The 20,110-nt window shown below is 40.2% G+C and overlaps 1 protein-coding gene across 3 annotated transcripts; it reads left to right on the top strand.

The window, feature by feature from the left end:
- Positions 1-5,834: 5,834 nt before the first annotated feature.
- On the top strand, positions 5,835-20,012 carry cep135 (centrosomal protein 135). Of its 3 annotated transcripts, XM_066719922.1 has the most exons (26): positions 5,835-6,130; positions 6,374-6,517; positions 7,147-7,337; positions 7,912-8,079; positions 8,882-9,023; positions 9,259-9,343; positions 9,586-9,714; positions 9,953-10,168; positions 10,465-10,530; positions 10,852-11,002; positions 11,243-11,463; positions 12,138-12,293; positions 12,499-12,672; positions 13,762-13,839; positions 13,933-14,084; positions 14,212-14,327; positions 14,471-14,625; positions 14,724-14,779; positions 15,307-15,475; positions 15,629-15,739; positions 16,328-16,513; positions 16,792-17,001; positions 17,119-17,321; positions 18,487-18,591; positions 19,170-19,331; positions 19,773-20,012. In XM_066719922.1, exons 2-26 carry the CDS (start codon positions 6,405-6,407, stop codon positions 19,792-19,794), a joined length of 3,537 nt encoding a protein of 1,178 aa, XP_066576019.1. In that variant the 5' UTR covers positions 5,835-6,130; positions 6,374-6,404; the 3' UTR covers positions 19,795-20,012. The 3 variants fall into 3 exon arrangements, 2 of the variants coding, with proteins under 2 accessions (XP_066576019.1, XP_066576020.1); XR_010821745.1 differs by lacking the exon at positions 19,773-20,012 and having other exon boundaries at positions 17,119-17,314; positions 19,170-19,282; XM_066719923.1 differs by lacking the exon at positions 19,773-20,012 and having other exon boundaries at positions 19,170-19,335.
- The last annotated feature ends 98 nt before the right edge of the window (positions 20,013-20,110 follow it).

The following is a 20,110-nucleotide window of genomic DNA, read 5'->3' as shown; positions in this document are numbered from 1 at the left end:
ATGGGAGGAACAGCGCAACACAGAACTCAAAGGATTTTAGGCTTGTATGACACTGTTCCCCAAAAGTTTTGAGACAGAACAAAGCTTTTATACCCGCTCTGGGACATACGCCCAAGGGGCCTTAACATTTTACAAACAGTGTCTGAATGGTCATGTCTAATGACTAGCAGTGATTTCATTGGCATTCTAAACTACACCTTCCCATCTTATCAATATTATGATTATTACTCAAGAATAATAATCATTAACCTCTACATTGCCAATTGCATTACAAGGTACTTTGCAGATAATATGTTGCAATAAAGGAATGTGAGCTGCTGATAACCAAGTGAAGAGTAACAGCACATCAAGGACAAAGGCAGGATAGGATTTCTATATTTTTCCCCCACAGTATACATTATAACACAATTTCCATGTGTTCCGTGCATTTGTAAGTGCACATCTGGCAAGGAAATACATAATAATACATACATGTGTTTTACATGTATGCATTTTACTCAAAGCACACATTAAATGTATATTGGAATCCAGTGTAAATATGATATTATACACAAAAAAAGAGCTTCTTGTCACCTTGAACTTTAACATGGCCTGTGGTACATTCTACAGCACTGTTTTGATAGACAAGGCACTGCTCCAAGCTGCAAGGAGTAACACCAAGTACACTTGAAAGAAGACGTAATGAGACAGTCAGATCATAGGTGCCGAGTTTTGAAATTCCTGGGGGGGTCTGAATTACTAAGCCGAAACCCCTACAACCACTGTCAGATCAAATACTTAGCAGCAGCGGAGGGGCTGACGCTGTCTTCTATGGTAAGAGAGGTGGGGCTGGGGGGAGGGTGTTTGTTTTACTTTCTTCGTTGAATGATTACATAACTCATCAAAATTTCGGAGGGGGCTTAGCCCCACTTTTTTATGTTTGGGGGGCTGAAGCCCTTGAGCCCCCGTGTAGCCGGCGCCTATGAATCGGGTGATTTAAAGATTATTTAAATGTGAGAAAATAACATGTTTAAAGTTAAATTCATTATTAATTAATACATTTTGCTGTTTTGCAAACTCTTTTAGTCTTTTCATGTATTTTACTTGCACTTTGTTAATAAAGCATTGCAATGCTTTTAAGGTACTTTTGAATGCTTGTCTCTCGGCCGCACGCCCCCTTCCCATGTAGGCTATAGACAGCATTAACCTTGAATGTAATCTATTCTGGTGATGCCACAGCAGGGGAGATTTCTCTAAGGCAAAAAAGAAAAGATATCTCTTCAACTGTAACACTTTTTGACCTCATATTTACTTAAAGGTACATTTTGTCAGGATTGTGTTCTCGGAAGTCTCCAATTATGGCTATTTAAAGGATTTATCACTAACATTTTCTCCCGGGGGGAGCTGACCCCGGACCCCCCCAGCTTGACTCCGTCTTCACCTCCCCTTCCTTTTTTGGGTTTCTCAAAAGTGGCAACCCTATTTGGGATCCATTCAATATCTTCCTTTTGTCGATCTTTGATCTGTTCTTCTTGCAATATGTCCAACTCCATTTTTTCAGTGGTTACATTTTTTAAATTGTTTAGATCCATTCACTTATTTTACTATCTGTTCTTGTTATTCCAATCATACATATTTTGTATATATATATCAAACACTGCATCATTCAAATTATTCCTCGATGTTTTCTACATCATTGCCCTTAATAACTACCTACCTTGCTTCCAATTGATTTTGAAGCTTGTGTTCTATTATCAAACCCAGAGGCTTGAATGTTTCTTTACAAACTTAACATTGTACGTTTTCTATTAGTTACCATGGCAATACCTTTTAAGACCCTAATACACATAGTAAAGGTTTCATACTAGCTATCTGATACTTCCATTTTCCTTGTTGACACCCTGGTCATTTTAACTTATTAGATTGCCTTTGTCTTTCCCAGGTGCACATCCGTGTGGCTTCACCACCAATAAGATTTCCTTGTTACATGGGGATTAACATTCCAACCAAAGAAGAGCTTATTGCCAACAAACCTGAATTTCATGACATTGCAGGTTACATTGGTGAGTTTTCATTGTACTGAAGACAGAAATACATAACTGCACTCATTCACAAACCCTGCATCTCTGAAATGATTCCAGTAAGACAATACTGAATTAAATTACACTTCCAGTTTTCCTAATATATACATGCTTCTTCATAATAATCAGATAACATGTTTAATGTTTAAAACAATCCATTCCCATCTCTCATGCGTACAGGAGCCACCAGCGTCATTTATCTTTCTGTTGACGGGCTGCTATCGGCTGTGCAGGGTGGCATCCCTTCAGCACATGACGAAAAGGACAACGTGATGATCAATAGTAACAGCTCGGGGAACCACAAAGCTAAGCAGAAAGTTGGTCACTGCACAGCTTGTCTCACTGGGAAATACCCTGTGGAACTGGAGTGGTGAACGGACATTACGAAACAAAGGCTAAAGGAGTCCTACGATTTCACACAGATAGCGGTTATATTTGAAAAGCCAAGAGAGCACAAAGGTCATGGCCACTCATCCATCCATCTTTTTTTTTGTAGTTGCCGGTTTGCTCACCAAGCCCCAAATTTAAATTGTACTTTTCACCCAATTAAAGTCTGTACTTGGTGACTAAGCTCACATCTTGTTTTGCAAAGGAAGGTTTACAATAATCCACATTATGATATTTTTATATGGAACTAGTGTATTTCATTAATCAATTTGTTAGAGAAAAAATAGTTTATTGAATGATAATATTTGTTAAGGACTAATCACACTAGGGTATATTCACGGTTGCCCTTCATTTGTTTTCCGCCTGATTTGTATTTTATGTTGTTGTTTTTTAATGTGTGGTAGTCCGGATATAATTGTCCTATGAGACCACACAATGTGTCTGTACCAGTACATTGAAACTAGTGTAGAATCACAGTACAAAAGGTTATTCTACAGGTTTCTGATAAGTGGCTTGCACTGCGGTACTTGTGTTAAGATCCAAAATGTTATCTTTTGTGATTTTAGGCCCAAACGTTTAATTTTGTAAATTACCCATCTGATTTTTTTATTTTTATTTCATTGTATTTCCAAATAATAAAGCCAAAGGTCATGATACATGAGTTCACTAGTATCCTCTTGTCTTTTGTTATTGGCATCTTCATTCTGCAGTTTATTGCACTAGGTCCAGTACTGTCAACATGGGACCAGAACCTAGAGCAGATTGTGGACCACAATTTTTCAAATTTAAACCTGATTTTGTTTCTTTTTGTAGCCAATGGCACCATGCGTTTTCTGTATCATTTATACTGAAGTGTCATATATTCAGATAAAACAAACGCAATAAGTGTGCACAGAAGTGTGAAAGCCCTCATAGTTTAAAACCGCTATAGAAGAGGTGGAAAAAAGCAAGATACACCTTCACTAAAAGTAATTAATATTTTCTTAGAGTATACTGAAGTAGATTCTTTATTCTTGACATTTTTTTACAATGTTAGAATCTTCTGATAGACTTTGTAAGGTGATTTTGATCAAAGTAGATTGTACTGATCATGTAAATCAATGCTGAAGGATTAAAATGTATTTCTCAATGTAATATTTTTGTAGTATTGTAACATTGTTATTGAGTAGAAAACCTTTTATATTCTATGATTAAAAGGGGATAATATCCACTATTTGTATTTTGTGTTACTGATCCTAAATGCACAATATTGTATTAGAGCAGTGGTTCTCAAACTGTGGTATGCGGAGTGCCCCCAGGTGGTACGCCTGACTACCTTGTAATATGTTGTGTGCATAGAAAAAATTGTAATTAAAATAATAATAAAATCTATGTAAATTCTTTATTTGTAATGTATTGAATTTGTTTAACAAAGCTTGAGAAGGTTTTTCATATTTTCTATTTTAATAAAAATTGTTTATGACATCTATTAAGTTCCTGCTAGCTACGTCGGTACTGCGCGTGCTAATACTTGAGTGTTCGTACCGCTCTCGAGCTTTCAGTGTCGTGTGCTGTGAGATACTCAGCAATGAGAGCATGAAGCCAGCGCACCTGAGGCGGCACTTCACCATGTAAAATGCGATCTTGAAGAATAAGCCTGTTGATTTTTTTCAGAGGAAGCTTAAAGATCTGAAGCAGCGCAAGTCCACCATAAGGAACAGTGCTGCTCCAGTTTTTCCAAAGCCCAAAATGCCTGATGATTTAAAATCTGCGCTAGACTCTGCTGTCAAAATAGTGAATTTTGTCAAAGCCTGACCAATTAATTCACATCTGTTCAGTGTATTTTGTAATGAAATGGACAGTGAACATGTGCAGCTTTTGCTACATGGTTATCAGGGGCAGAGGCTCACGGGGCTCTTTGAACTGCACTCCGAGGTTCAGATGTTCCTGCATGGCCAGAAATCTCCTTTGGCAAGTCTATTTGATGATCCAGTATGGCTGGTACAATTAGCCTACCTGACTGATATATTCTCACGTTTGAATGAGCTGAATATGGGACTGCAGGGGCTCTTTAACAATTTTTGATGTGTGTGACAAGATCACTGCTATGAAGAAAAAGCTGCAGCTTTTGTTAATAAAATCAAGGCAGGAAATGTCTCTGATTTCCCAACTCTGGAGAACCATCTGCACACACATGGTGTGGCACTTGATGTAACTTGTGCAACTTTTGTCATTGGAAGAACAGTTCTCAGAGTATTTCCCAGTAGAGGCCACACCAGAGTGGATCAGGAACTTTACTGTTGATGTCACGGGAATACCCGAGGATCTGTCCTGTGCAGGAGAAGTTGCTCGAGTTAACATCTGATGATACTTTGATGTCACTGTTGAACTTCTGGATCCAAAGACAGAGTGACCTCCCAGCCCTCTCATTAAAGGCTGTGTGGTTTTTGATGCCTTTTGCTACTACCTATCTTTGCGAGAAAGATTTATCCAATCTTACTGCAATCAAGACAAAGTATCGCAACAAAATGAATGCTGAGCCAGATCTGCGTTTGAAGTTCACTGCCCTCGTCCCTGACATTGCAAGGCTTTCCTCGGCTAAACAGGCTCACCCCTCTCACTAAATTTGTGCATGTGTGTGTGTGTGTGTGTGTGTGTGCTCATGTTGGACACTGAGATTGTCTGTGGTTCCTATGAGAAGGTGACTTGTAGGTGTTACTTGGATGCTTTGGTTTGATCAGGGGTGGTACTTGGTTAAAAAAAGTTAGACAACCACTATAGAGGCTTTCTTTAGGCACAACACACAATTTCAAACAAAGTCCTCTGCTCGCTCCCAGCTCCGCCAAGCACTCAATCAACCCCCCATCTATTGCCCTTTGTTTCCCCTTGTCCAATTTTAAATGCAGCGGGTATGAGTTGGTGGGCAGGACTTCCTGCAGTTGAGCCAATAGCAATACATCATCAGTGGCCAAGCCGTAGGAAGGCACAACACAAAGATGCACTGATGGACAGAGAGTGGGAGAGCTGCACAGCACCTGCATAACGATGAAAGGAAACCAAACACATAAACTGGCTTTGGAATAAACGTTAAAAAATGCAATGTTCAGTTGAATCAAAATAGCCCAACCTAAGCACTCGCTACAAACTCACTCTTCTTGTTCCCTACAAACCTATGCATTTTCACATGCAGACTAATAGTATCATTATCAATAATAAAGATCTTGCAAGAGAACAAGATTGCATGTTCTCATATACATGTACTCGTTAGAATGTCTGCAACATAAGCACATCCGGGTGTGGTTCCAGTTCCGCCCTTCCAAGTTGGCGTTTCATTTGCATACAGCGATGACGTAAGCTATAAGAAGGGTGTCTATTAATCTCTATGGGCGCACAGCTTTTCTTCTTAGCGCCATTTTCAAATGCTGTAGCTGTGCTTTACCGCCGAGAGAGTCCCCTGAAGCCGCCAGAGGAACAGGAAACCGGGGGAGGGACAAGAGCTCAACCGACTCTTTAAAGAAATGACGGGGACATCTGACAGCTAGACTTAACGCACAATTGAGCGGATTAAACTAAACAACTCTATAGGCAGTCGCGTAACAATATGTATACGTTTAAATCGTGGCCTGTCAGAAGAAGGGTGGCTGTATGACGGCAATGTTTATAAGCGAGTTGTGCTAAAACCAGACATGCAAGACATTTGATTTGTAAGTATACTTTCATATTACAAGAAAACTCTACCGCATATGTTTACATTGTAAGAGAAAATGTGAGCATCTTGCAGTTCATATAGCGTACACAACACATCTGTGCATGGTTCCTGTGCTTGTCCGGCAAATCTGTATTCCTCAGATGATCACTGAACAGCTATCATTGCGGTGTTTGTTTTTAGCTACAGAGGCAGATAGTGACTTAGCTACGTATAACGGAAAGCACGGTGTCTGTTTCAGGCTCTTTAACGCGTCTGGCCGCACAGCTACAATGAGCAGCACCGCCGAGAGGAAGTTCATCAACCTGCGCAAACGGCTGGACCAGCTGGGCTACCGACAGCCTTTGGGCATCGAGTCCTTGCCTTTGGTGGAAAAGCTTTTCAGGTAGTGTATCACTGTGCTACAGCTGTAAACATCAGCCACATGCATGCAGGTAACGTGTTTTCTCAACCTAACCACTGGGAATATTCCCTATACCTTCCAGTTGACCAATTAACAGTACAAATAAATAAAATAACATGCACTATATTTTGCATGATTTATGGAAAGTTGTGGATGTGTTGTGGATAACTGGATTGTCTAGAAGCTCTAGAATGCATCCCAAGACATAAAACGAGACCTATAAGCAGACCACATAAAAGATGGGAAGATTCTTTTGTTCCTTAATAAAACTCTGTGTACTAGCAAAACGTGCAGATTGAGTGGCCGCTTCATGGACATTCGTCAGATTCTGAATAGTCCCTGTTATGTCAGACACGACACCGCAGTGATCTCTGCTGACACGCGTTCGGTGGTCTATAGATATGTTTTGATTTACGAACAAGGGTTCGCTTTAGGTAGGAGTCTCAATGTCCTTGCGATTTACGAATCCCTTTGAAATGCCGGGGAGGTTTTATGCTGTGTAATGAGTTCCCACTCGATGTCCCTTGGATGAGCATCAGTCTTGCCGCCCTTGGCGCAGAGCTCTTGGGTGGATGCAGCAGTGGTCTTGACCCTCTTTGGCTTCATTGCAGTGACCTTGTGCACACTACGGAAAGTCTGCGCAATGCCAAGCTCTCCGCTGGGAAAACCGAGAAGGAGAGCAAAAATTTGGATGCCTTGCTGGAGCCCTACAAAACAGAGAATGCCCGTCTGGTGAGGGAGAACAATGAGCTGCACCTGGGGGTGCTGAAGCTGAAGGAGGAGAAGGACCGGCTCAGCAAAGGTCAGTGTGAGACGGCCAGTGGGCCTTCTGGATAAAATATACAGGGCCTATTGCACACGTTGGCTGTGCTGATTCTTACCTAGACTGCATTAGTGTTGCTTGGTTAACATTCACAAGATTCATGTATTGTGTGCGTTTCTTTTCTTGCAAACCCCCAAATGGCATTTCATTCCTTGCAGTTGTTGAGGTCCCATACAAACATAATGTGATTTATTTTGATTTTTTTTGGCCTCCATAATCTATAAATTTATGATAAAACTGTTGCATTTAGAAGAATGAATGGACATTAGTAAATCAGTGCATTTTCTTCACGGGGCATGATTTTATTTAGGGATAAGGATGAGGGGAAGTTAAGTAAGAGCAGAAAATATCCCTAGAGTTTGACTTAAAACCATAGAACCTGAGCAATAGGAGAAAACAAGTGACACTGGTGCTGAAACAGAATTTGAAGAATTATTTAATGGGGGGAATTTTTATTTATTTATTTTTTAATCCGAAAATCATTGGCTTCACGATACGCCTCTTGGGAAATGAAACCGTAATAATCCACTCTGTTTTGGGGATTTTCTTTCAGACCTGAAAGCTAACATCAGGAGGCTTGAGCATGAGACGGCAGATCTGAAGTTTTTGAATAACCAGTACGTCCACAAATTGCGCGCCCAGGAAAAAGACAGCAAGGCGAAGACGGAAATGATCCAGCAGTTGCAGGAGAAGAACTTGCAGGCGGTCGTGCATACACCAGGTAAGATCGGCTGCAGGGTTCCTGCTCACGGTCACATCGCCAGCACGCACAGCCATCTCGCAATAAACTCCTTGGACATAGAAATGAGAAAAGTGTTTTTACTGAGTTACAGTTCATATAAGGAAATCAGTCCATTGAAATAAGTCCATTAGGCCCTTATCTATGGATTTCAAGTGTCAGTTCCAATGGAGCAAGCGATTTGGCCTGCTCACCGCAGAAATTTCCACCAGAGCTGCAGGCAGGTCAAGACCCTGCTGAGGACAATGAGCCACAGATGAGCTTCTCCGAGACGCTTTCTGACAGTTTGTGTAGACATTCTTCGGTTGTGCAAACCCACAGTGTCATCAGCTGTCCGGGCGGCTGGTCTCGGATGATCCCGCAGGTGAAGAAGCTGAATGTGGAGTCCTGGGCTGGCGTCGTACATGTGTCCTGCAGTGTGAGGCCGGTTGGACACACTGCCATATTCTCTAAAACTACGTTGGCCCTGGCTTTTGGTAGAGTAATGTACATTCAATTCTCTGGCAACAGCTCTGGTGGCCATTCCTGCAGTCAGCAACCAATCACACTCTCCCTCAAAACCTGTGCTTATTTCCTTAGTCTGTTACCATCAGTACGACAGGAATACAACTGTAATATCACCGGTCTAGTCTTATTCACAATATTAAAATAAATGTTTATTGCAGAAAGTCAAATCCATTCATTACTAACATGACACCTGAGGTTGACCTTTTGTCAGTACAACATGTTTTGATCATCTAATTGAATGAACTTCTAATTCTATTATTTTCTTAAATTTCTACAGGTGGCAAGAAAAGGATTATTCCTTTCAGACGCCAGCGGATGCAGATCGATGAGTTCGTCCCTCCCTCCCCTGTGAAGTCACTGCCCGTCTCCCAGCCTGATGATCCATATATAGCCGACCTCCTTCACGTGGCTGATGACAGGTTTTATGATGCATTACCGTAAAATTGTAAAGATTTAAATAAAGTATTTTATATAAATGTATGTATTAATACACGTAGACAGATGGTCCTGAATTTATTATTTATTTGGTAATCAATCTTCAGCTCTAGAAAACTGTATTAATCATAGTGACTTAGACATACCAGCACTGTTCACATTGATAAAGACAATGCTTACATTACATTAACACAACAATGTCACGTGAATTGCCTTTAGAATTCAGGAACTTCAGCAGGACGTGACGAAGCTACGTCAGGAATTGGAAAGAGCAGACGTGGAAATACGGCATCTGAACAAACAGGTGAGTGCAGCATAATCTTCAAGAATGAAACGTGTTCATACAGTTTCAGGTCATGTGCCTTATATTGTACTTTCTGATGTTGACCGTCCTCATTTCTGTAATTAGTGATGGAGGGACATTCACTGACATCCAGTATACAGCTTCTGCTAGCATTGTGCTTTGATGTGCCATTCCAACCAGCGCAATTTATTACATGAATCAAATCCTTGATGCACACTTGCCTTTGTGTTCCTGGCTTGCAGGTCTCGGAGAGAGAGAGAGAAATCGAGCGCCTCGGTCGGGCCCTGCATGGCGGCCGGCCTCATGATGTCATCTCTCTGGAAGCTCAGAATATAAGTAATGAGAAGCTCATCTCTCATCTCAATCTGCAGGTACGCTGACTTGAGCAGGATCTCTGTGGCCTGGACTAATTCAGTAATGCTCAGAGCGATGCTGTGGTAGATTGATTGAAAACATGGTTCTGGAAGTATTATCGATTTTCAAAAGGAAAAAAAAAAAAAAAAGTCTTTGATTATTTGCAGGCTGCCTAAATGAACTGCTATTAATTGACTGCCCTGATATATTAATCTATGTGTCTGTTAAATATATTCATACATATGTTATTGACAGATTGAATACCTTCAGCAAACAAACTGTGACTTGGAAACACGAATGCAGGGGCTTCAAGAGAGGAAAAAAAATGCCACCAGCGAAGTTGCCGATTTAAGTGCTAAAAATGAGGAGCTGTGCCAGGAGCTCACAGAGATCGATCAGCTGGCACAGCAGCTGGAAAGAGACAAAGAAATCGTGCTGGAGACGGCCGATAAGGAGCTTCAGGAAGCAAAGGTACAGGGAGAGAAACAAGATAGGATGAGGATCAGCTGAGTTAAAGCAAACTGCAGCGCTCTCTGCCAAGTGTTTGGGTTTGGCAGCAAACCACAGCTGAGGACAATAGCAGTTTGTCTTAAGAATCTGTAGCTGAAAACCGTGATGGATTTGTGTTGTGCTAAATAGTTTAAATGGAATTTTTAAAAACTTAAACCCTCTGTGTTCAGAATGTTGAACGTATTTTACTATGGGAAAAAATAGTTTCCCCCTCATAAATAACAATTTGATATGTAATGGTTATATTGCTATTTCAGAAGGAGATCCAAAGACAGCACAGAAAAATAGAAGACCTTGAAGATGCCATAGCAAAGTTAAAAATGGTACGTTTTCAAAGATATGTGTTTTGTAGTTTTCATGGATTGCTTGGGATATGTATGCAGTGTTGCTTCTGTGGTTTGTCATGAAGATACGGTAGAAAAGTGTCTCTAGTACATCCCCCTATATAAATTATATTTATATTTCCTTTGCTGTACATGATTCACAAAGACATTGATCTCTACAAAAGAGCTTTTACCTTAGTTTAGATTTGTTAATGCATGCAGTGTTTAACTTGACTCATGTTCAAACGGATATTGAAATGATCTTTGTGTGATCTTCCAGGAGAAAACCTAACCTGATCTATTTTAACATTTGCATTTCAGGATCTGACAGAAAGTCGTCATGAAAACGATAAGCTCCAGGATGAACATTTGGAAAACAAAGAACAGAATGAGAAGCTGGAGGGCCTGTTAAATTACATGGAAGAGGAGAAGCATAGACTTCAGGATAAAGTGAAAAAAATGACAGACACTGGTAAGACAATTGTGTCATCCCTTTGGAAATATGTTATTTGAGAATTGGCTGAAATTAAAACAGTAACTGCCCTTTAGGCCTATATTATATATTTAAATGTTTGCCCTATATTTGCCCTGGATGAGGGCGTTTGCTAAGAAATAATAATAATAATATAGAGTTAATAGCATAGTAGTTTTACAATTATGGGTTTGCTTTGCAATTTATCTTAAATGGGTCTGTACTTTGCTTCTGCTTTAGAGAAAGAACTGGTTCTGGAGCTGGAGACGATGAAGACTCAGCACGGGGTCTGTGGCCGGGACAAGTCGCCCTCGCGCCTCGACGCCTTTGTCAAGAATCTGGAAGAGGAGCGTGACTTCTACAGGTCGGAGGCGGAGTGTCTCAGGAGGGCGGGCAGAGGAGCCAGTCCATGGAGGAGCCTGGGCAGCAAGAGGAGCCCAGGCCGAGGCTCAGATAACAGAGTGAGAATCCCAGCCGTTCTGCGCTCAGTCGATACACGACTGAAAGAAGTCTTTATCTACATTTATAGATAGAGAAGATAAGAGAAAGAGGACATGTTTGAATACTGTTGGTATTTTGTTCATATGGAGTCTCCATTTGCTTTGTATGATTTGTTGTCCATTATTGAAGCTTAAATGGAAAACCTCAAAAATGTGCAATCTAGCAGAGGTTTTGAAATCTACATGCTTTCATTAGAAGAATATTAATTTCTAGTTAGTACTGCAAGTTTAAAATAGTAAAATAACTCAACTGATCGTCCCAGATAAGATTTTCAGTTACCTTTACCATGAAATGAGCATACTTGTAATAAGTAGCTAATTTCACTTAAAAAAAAAATAATAATAATAAGATTATGACTACATTATGCACCATAACTAAATATAAACCAATAGTATTTATTTTAATCCATATAGTGTCATGTATATTTGAAGTTTCGTAAAACTTTAGATCAATATTTTAATTCGCAAACTGATTAATTATACAGAAAACAAATACACATTTTACAATCCTGTACGACGTAAATATTAAGGGTCTAATTTCACACAATACTAAAATTATTCAGTTCCAATAAGTAATTGAGTATATACTGCATATATCCAAAAATTGCGGTGTAATCTCTGTTGTGTGTTTGCAGGGCGCGGACTGTGAGGCGGAGCTTCTGCTGGTAGTGCGAGAGAGGGATGAACTACAGGGTCTGCTGGACAGGTTTGAGAAACACATGATGGACATCCAGGCCAACGTCAAAGTGCTCACAGCAGAGCGAGACGAGCTGAGCTTTCTCTACGAGCAGGTGAGACGGGGCCGTCGAACCTGTGCACAATACTGAATATTGATGGCTAAGGAACATCAGGCTGCTTGTTGGGAGAAAAGTACACAATATACTAACAGTAAAATAAGATAGTGCTAATACTAAGTTTAGGTTCTGGACAAAAATCAAGCGCAGTAATTTATTCATTCATATTGAGATGACATTTGTAATATAATGGCTATTGCAGGCCCAGGAGGAACTGAGCAAGCTGAGGAGGGAATCCATGAGATCTCCAAAGTCCCAGCCGTCTGCAGCCAGTGCCCAGGCTGTGCTGCAGCACGTGGAGGAGGAGAGGGAAGAGGCTGTGGCTGACCTCCGCAGGATGACGGCGGAGAGGGACAGTCTGAGGGAGCGGCTCAAGGTAACGGGCCTGTCAGGTTAACATCCCACAGACAGGAAGCCATTCTAGGTGGACTCAAAGTGCAACGTCTTCTCCTTGCAGTTCTGCATACATGGCCGTGAAACACCTGTCCCTTGGTGCTGAAGAACGCAGTTGAAGTAGTGGGTTGCAATGGAGAGGTTGTTGGGTTGCTGTATGGCTTTAGATTTTTAAGTTTTAGTTTAAGGCACACATTTTTAGTTTGAGGCATGTGTGCAATGTGGCGAAGGTGTCTTTTTCACCTTCACAACATTGCACGCATTCGTTCTTGCCTGTCCTTCCCTGATGCTGTTCATGCTTTCTTTTCCTCAGCTTGAGTATTATTAAGCAGACTTTGAATAGTTTGCAAATATGTCCAAAACTCTGCTGCTTGAGTTTGAACAGGAACCTGGAAATATGACCATATTACTCCTGTGTTGGCCTCTCACATTGGCTAACTGTGTTTTAGAGTAAAACTTAAGATTCTTCTACTCACTTTTAAAGCATTGCATGGATTAGCCCCCAGTTATACTTCTGAATGTGTTGCACCCTGACACTCCTTCAGGATGTTTTTGCTCAGCTGATATTGGTCTGCTATACTTTCCCAACATTAGACATGCTACTGGAATTCCAAAAATTGTGGAAGAACCTTCCAGTTCACATTAGGCTGTGTACATCTGTTAATATATTTAAGATACAACTGAAATCCTATTACTATACACTCGCTTTTCCTGCATGTTAATCATTTGTGGTTTTTTTGCCATTATGTATTTATTGTGTGTGTGTGTGTGTGTGTGTGTGTGTGTGTGTGTGTATTTATTGTCTATTTTAATGTGCGCCTACATTTTATTTTTAAAATTGTGAAGTGCTTTGTGAGGTCCTCGACATGAAAGGTGCTATTTAAAGTTTGTTGTTATTGTAGTTCATGCATGTGTGATTATAACTGAATTGACATTGATTTTGGTTTCCAGTCTTTCTATTTCAGATATTCAAAGTGTCTGTCTCTAACAGGAAAACAAATGCACCCTCATATTACTATGAAATTAAATGGGGCTACAAGCGATGGGCTGAATTTTTCTTCCTTTTACGCAGGGCGCTCAGACATCTGCTCTCATTGACAGAGAAGAGGAAGAACAAAATATCCTGGAAATGAAGAATACCATTCACAAAGTAAATGACCTGGGCACCCCTGTCTTTTCAGTTTCTCAGCACAGATAACAGTTTGTCCTTTGTTAAAACGGTACATGTGTATTTTGTGTGTAGCTTGAACGAGAGCGTTACGATCTCCGGTCTCAGCTGGCAACACTGAAGGAAAACAAGGCAGCTCTTGAGGACGAAATGAAGGCGCAGTCCAGTGCCCTGGCTCAGAGGTCTGATGAAGCCTCTCATCACAGGGCAGAGGCCAGCTCCCTCAGGTCCGTGTGCTGCACTCTGCTAAATCTGCAAAGCAAAAGCCCGCTGGTTTGGAAAACTAACTGAAAGCCAAGAAAGGACCATCAACTTTTTCAGCACAGGCTTTGCAATACCGTTGTATCGTTTCAGATTGCTGAAAGAGCAGACGGAGAGGTCCCTTTCAGATGCTCAGCACCGTCTTTCTGTGAAAGTCAACGAGCTTCAAAATGCCCTTGAAAAGATACAAAAGCTCGAGGAAAGATTAGGTAACCGAATACATTGTTAAAAAACGCATGCTAATCATTGTATTTAATCTCTTTCTCTAGAGCCATGGTAGTTGAGAGATTGAAAATGGTCTGTATTTTTAATTTTTTAGCTCCTAAATGCTTTTTCTTATTTTCTTTTTCAGCTGATTTCAGCAGGCAGAGCTCATCTCAGCGGGAGGAAGTGGCCATGCTGCAGAAGACCATCTCCTCTCTGGACAGGGAAAAGGACAACCTGCAGGAGGCTGTGGACGACAAGACCGAGAGGATCGCTGCCTTAGAGGATAACCTGGCCAACAAGGTACATCTCAGAGGGATTTTTGACTAATTATGAATATTTGTGTTTAATAATAAATATAAATTACCACCCTGATTAATGTATTTGACTGTTTCCCTTAGGAAAAGACTCTGACTGACTTGCGACTCACTGCTTCTGAGATAGAAGATTCACTAGAGTAAGTGTGACTTCAAAATCATTTGGAGGGCCTGTGTTTTACTCCACAAACAGCAGTAGCATTACTGTGTCAGTCAGTACATATGGATAATTAGTACCCTGTGAATTAAAAATGCGGAAATAGAACTGCTATAAAATCATATAAATGATAAATTTGCCTCTGCATGACAAAGCTCTTTCATATTGAGAGATTGAAGACTTTATAAAAATGTGGAGGAAATAAAATGTAAATAAAAAGACATTTAAAACTAGCAGTATGCAGTAGTTGCCCAACAGAGAAAAGTATCACTTGTATTATTTTAGCTTAGATGTTATGTATTTTTATGTAATATGAAATTAATCCAGGACTATTATGCTTTGAAAGATCTACATGTAAATGGCGACCCACTGCTCTGAGCTGGACTCTCCTAACATTAAAATGTGAAATGGATATATTTTGGGAATAGGAGAGGGACTTAGAGATTTGGCAATGTTCCATTTTACATAAATTTGAACTATTTTTAATCCATGTGAACGTTTTCTCGCTAGACGGCTGAAGGACACACTGAGCAATCGCGAGCGTGAAATTGCCAGCCTGCGGCGCCAACTCGATGTGGCTCGAGAAGAACTGGCGGACGTGGGCCATTCTCGAGAGATTGCACTGCGGGAAAACCGGAGGCTGCAAGAGGACCTGGCTACGATGACCAGGGAAAACCAGGTCCATCAACACAAACTGCTGCATAACAGTGCTGTACTCGTCAAACTGGGAATTGTTATATCGTGATCCCTGAGAAGCAGGAAATATTGCGTGTTATACTGTAGCCCTTATATTGTATATGCAAGTCATGCTTTTTTTGTTTTCTTTTTTCAGGCCATTAATCTAGAGCTGGAAGAAGCTATGCATCAAAAGGATGAATTGAAAACCAGGGTCCACACTTACATTTCTGAAGTGGCTAGGATAGAAAGCTTGATGGCTGCGAAGGTGAGTAAATCTGAACCTGTAGATTTATTTTGTGCAGTATTCATTTAAATAAGAACCACAGCTATTTGTCTCCTTTCACGCTTCTGCACCACTTCTTCAGCAAACTTAAAAGCATAATCTAAGCAAAGTCCAACAAGTATAAAGGAAAATTGTATTTGTTTTTCTGTCTGAATACCTTGTGTTTAAGAAGGATTAAAAGATGGATAATTAATTGCCACATGAATGCACTGCTCTGTATGAATTTTGTGAAGCCATGCTTTATGAAATTAAGACACAACACTTATTTCTCATGATTTTCTAACACTAAAAACAGCTTTTTTTTAATTAGATATAGACTTTGTTCACACTTGTCACTGTCATAGGCAAAACTCTCCCCTAGATTTGATTGAGACTTTTGCCTTCATATTGCTCAATATGTAGAATGGGTCTAACTGCATTCCATTTAGCAGAGTGCCAATTTGCACTTAATTTGTTGGTATTTTATGTTATCTGTGTGGTACCCAAAAATGGACATCCTGTTCGGGGTAATGCACTCATTCCCAGTTATGTTCAGATACGTGCCACGTTTACTATCGTCTCTGTGAACAGGAACAGGAGAACCACGATATCTTGGAGCGGTTCCGACTGGCCCACAGCCAGGCTGAGGACTGGGAGTTAAAGCTCCAGCAGGCCGAGGGACACAACAGCTCGATCAAACTGGAGCTGCTCTCCACTGACACGGAGAGGCGGCACCTGAGAGAGAGTGTGCACAACCTGGAGAGAGAGATTCAAGAGGTACTGAACGTAGGAGGTTTTTAGTGTAGTCTGACTCAAAGTCATTTCTAGTGCTGCCACTCTCATTTGTGCAGCACATGGTATAGCTCTTTTGAGATGACATTTCTAGTGAAAGGCTGTTGTCAAACTTGTCATTTGTTTGCCTTTGCTTTGTCCTTTTGGTCTTGAAAGGAAACTGTCTTTTGGCCATTGTGATACTGGGCGTTTAATCACACTGCCCACTGAGCATATCTTTTGTGCTGTGTATTAATACTTCTACTCATGTTGTTTTTTGCTAGCATTTGAATGCACAACAAGCATATGAAACGCAGATCTCCTCTATGGCCAAAAACATGTCCCGGCTGGAGGATGAAGCAAGGCAGGCTCATGCAGAGAAGAACAGTGTTCTGTCCGACATCGCCTCTCTCAGGGAACTCTGCGTCAAACTGGACTCCAGCAAGGAGATGATGTCACGGCAGCTCACGTCTAAAAGCATGGAGTACGAGAGGGTACGTCATTTAGTTGTGAATCGGTGCAGTGTTGAACATTTGCCTTTGATTTTTAAGACTGGTTATTTTAGTTTGAAGATTAGATTGTTTTTTAATGTACTAGTTGCATTACTGCAGGCCATGGGCGAGCTGGAAGATGTGAAGTCTGAGACCGAACTCTTGAAGAAGCAGCTCTCCAGCGAGAGGTTGACTATTAAGAATCTGGAGACGCTCCTGTCCAGTAACCGAGAGAAGGAGTTTCAGATCCACCTCAGCTCTCATGAGAGGGAATCGGAGCTGAAGATCCTGAGGGACCGCCTCACCTTAGCCGACAGTAAAGCGTGAGATTTTTAATATTTTGGCACAGAATTATTTTCTTAAAGGTTGTTTGATCTGAGTGAACAGTTATAGGTATCCTAACTGTAGTACAGTGTGTACTATATATATATATATATATATATATATATATATATATATATATATATATATATATATAATATAATCCTATAGGCACTTTTAAAGAGCTGTATTTTATTTTATTTGGTGACTTATCATTGTACTGCAATTCTGATTAGTTCCAGCAGGTGGTTCTGCTGTCTTAGTGTTTTAAAACACCACAGTATGAGTGTAAATATATGGTTTGCTATAAACTATTGCATCTTGTATTTCAACTTAAATGAGCAGTCTGTAGTCGGTGTGGTGGAATAGCTAAATTCCCCTGATTTACCAGTCTATTTTGGGAACTTCCATTAACCCTTATGTGGAGTTTATTCTGGTTTGAAAAAAACAGGAACTATATTAGTGCAGCATAGGAAAGCATATTGAAAAACACATTTCCCAATAGCGTAAACATGAACATCTGTTCCTAAAATTCACAGTGGAAATGAGTTCTCTGGAAATCTGTAAGTAGGCCAATTTGTTCCATGTTACTATCTGAATAAACCGATTTTATCTTCCCCTTTATGTTTTTTTTTTTTTTTTTTTTTAAATGTTGTCCCCTCCATGATGGGGACACACAAAGTATTACTGGAAGGGGTATGCAAACTGAAATTGTTACACAATAGTCATTCTCAGAATTAACCATGTGATTCAGTCACTTTCAGCACTATTGTTCCAATAGACACCAGTATAGAGAGATTATTCCAAACCTGTAGATTTTAAAACCACATTTAGACAGTCATAACAAACCTATGGGATACACAAGGTTTATCCATGACCTACTGTAGGCACAAATATTTTAATATGGAATAATCATGGCCAGATTTTATTTAATCATTTTATGTTATGGACAACATTTATTTATATTAGGAAAGGCAAACAGGAATTGTTTAGCGGGTGACACGAGGAGTATCTTTGACTCTCTGACAACTTTGCGATTGCAAGCATGGTTTGATTTTAGCACACGTATATGAACATGGAGTTCTGTAGAGACTCTTAGGATGCTACATATTGTAGGAACACTTGGTTACCCCCTTGGATAATGGACATCTTGAACTCCTTTAACAGTACAAGCCAGTCCAGGGAAGTAGCCCAGCTCAGGAGTAAAGTGACTCACCTACAATCAGAGCTGGACGTCCACAAGCGACAGCTGACGACAGAACGCTTTGAAAGGTAAAGTGATTTGAATATTTATTGAAAATCCTTTCCTAGGATTGTCATTTTCACGAATTTAAATTTTATATAATAATATATAATAAAGTATAATAATTTCAAAAATGTTATATGGCAATCTCTGTTTGAGTGCATATTGTGTCTTCTGTGCCCAGATTGTAGTAATATAGTATTTGTTTATCTACAGTGTAAATACACATTTTATAGATCATGCTGTCTGATTTGAGTACATTTGTTCACAGATGGGGAGATCCCATTCATGACCAATGTAGTTCAGATATCTTACATTCCTGACTTCAGGCCACATAGCCCAGTCATATTTCAAGTAATTATGCTTGAAGAAGCTGCCAACAGATAGGCTATAGAGAGTTGCATAGACTTTCGGTGCTTTTATTCAAATACCTGCGTCTCCTTCAAGGACTTTCAAAGTGTGGTCGTGCCACTAGGAGAAGTCACGGGGTAAACCGTGCTTTTTGGAAGATTGGGAATATGTTCAGAAAACACTGTTTATACTTTAGAAATGTTTTCTGAAGTTCGTGTTTGTGTGTTAAAGAAGCATTTCATTTTGATTCCCGAAGAGAGCGTGCAGTGCAGGAGATGCGCCGGCAGGGGATCTCCTTCTCGTCCCTGCGGAGCCCGTCTCCTCTGAGCTCGTCCCTCAGCCCTCTCTCGCGCTCCCGCTCCCCTGAGCGCTCCATCCTGCGCTCCACAGACGGCACGGCGGACAGGTCCCCAGAGAAGTGAGCTTTACTGAACTGCATCCCCAGAAAGCCAGCAGCCTAGGACCTGTCCTCTTCCTCCTCCTTCATTTCATTCAATTAATTAAAATCTATTTACACATATTTTCACTTGTGTTTTTAAAATGGAGTCTACAGCGGTTATTGAAAGTATTCAGAACCCCCATAATATATATTTTCAGTTTGTTGAACATTGATTCCTAGAGACAAAATACAAAGATTCCAGTGAACTGAACAAAGTTAAGACATTTCGAATCTTTTTATTTATATGCATTATATTTTTACACCCCATCTTAGTCATCTAGTAAAAATGTTTTCCAATAATTGGTGTGAATAATTTTTAGCTAATGCTGATTGACACTTATTTTAATGAGATGTATTTGTATGTGCAATATGTTCATCAAAGTTAAAAGTGCAGCACTAAACTACCACCTTTTTTTGCAGGAGTGTGAGTTTTAAAGAATAGATGGATGATACAAAGACTCCAGATTCCGCCCAGAAATCACACATCTCTACCTCTGTTACTGACCACCTCCAATGATCTACAAGATCATTTGTCATACTCTAAAAACGAATTTGTTTGCGTTTTATACTTAATCCACTGCTTTAGAATGCACTTGATTAATGGTGTGTGTATATATGTATTTAAAATAAATCTATGAAGTTTTTTTTTATGCCAGTGAAGTTTTGTTCAGTCTAATTTCTTTGAAGGTCAAATATGTAAACATGGCAAATTCTGCAGGTTGAACTGACATGGTTTTTATTCATGCTGCACTCTATAA

Source organism: Amia ocellicauda, chromosome 13 (genome assembly GCF_036373705.1).
Source record: "Amia ocellicauda isolate fAmiCal2 chromosome 13, fAmiCal2.hap1, whole genome shotgun sequence".
Classification (NCBI taxonomy): domain Eukaryota; kingdom Metazoa; phylum Chordata; class Actinopteri; order Amiiformes; family Amiidae; genus Amia; species Amia ocellicauda.
Note: the sequence above shows the minus strand (reverse complement) of the source record. Positions and strands in the feature narration are given on the sequence as shown.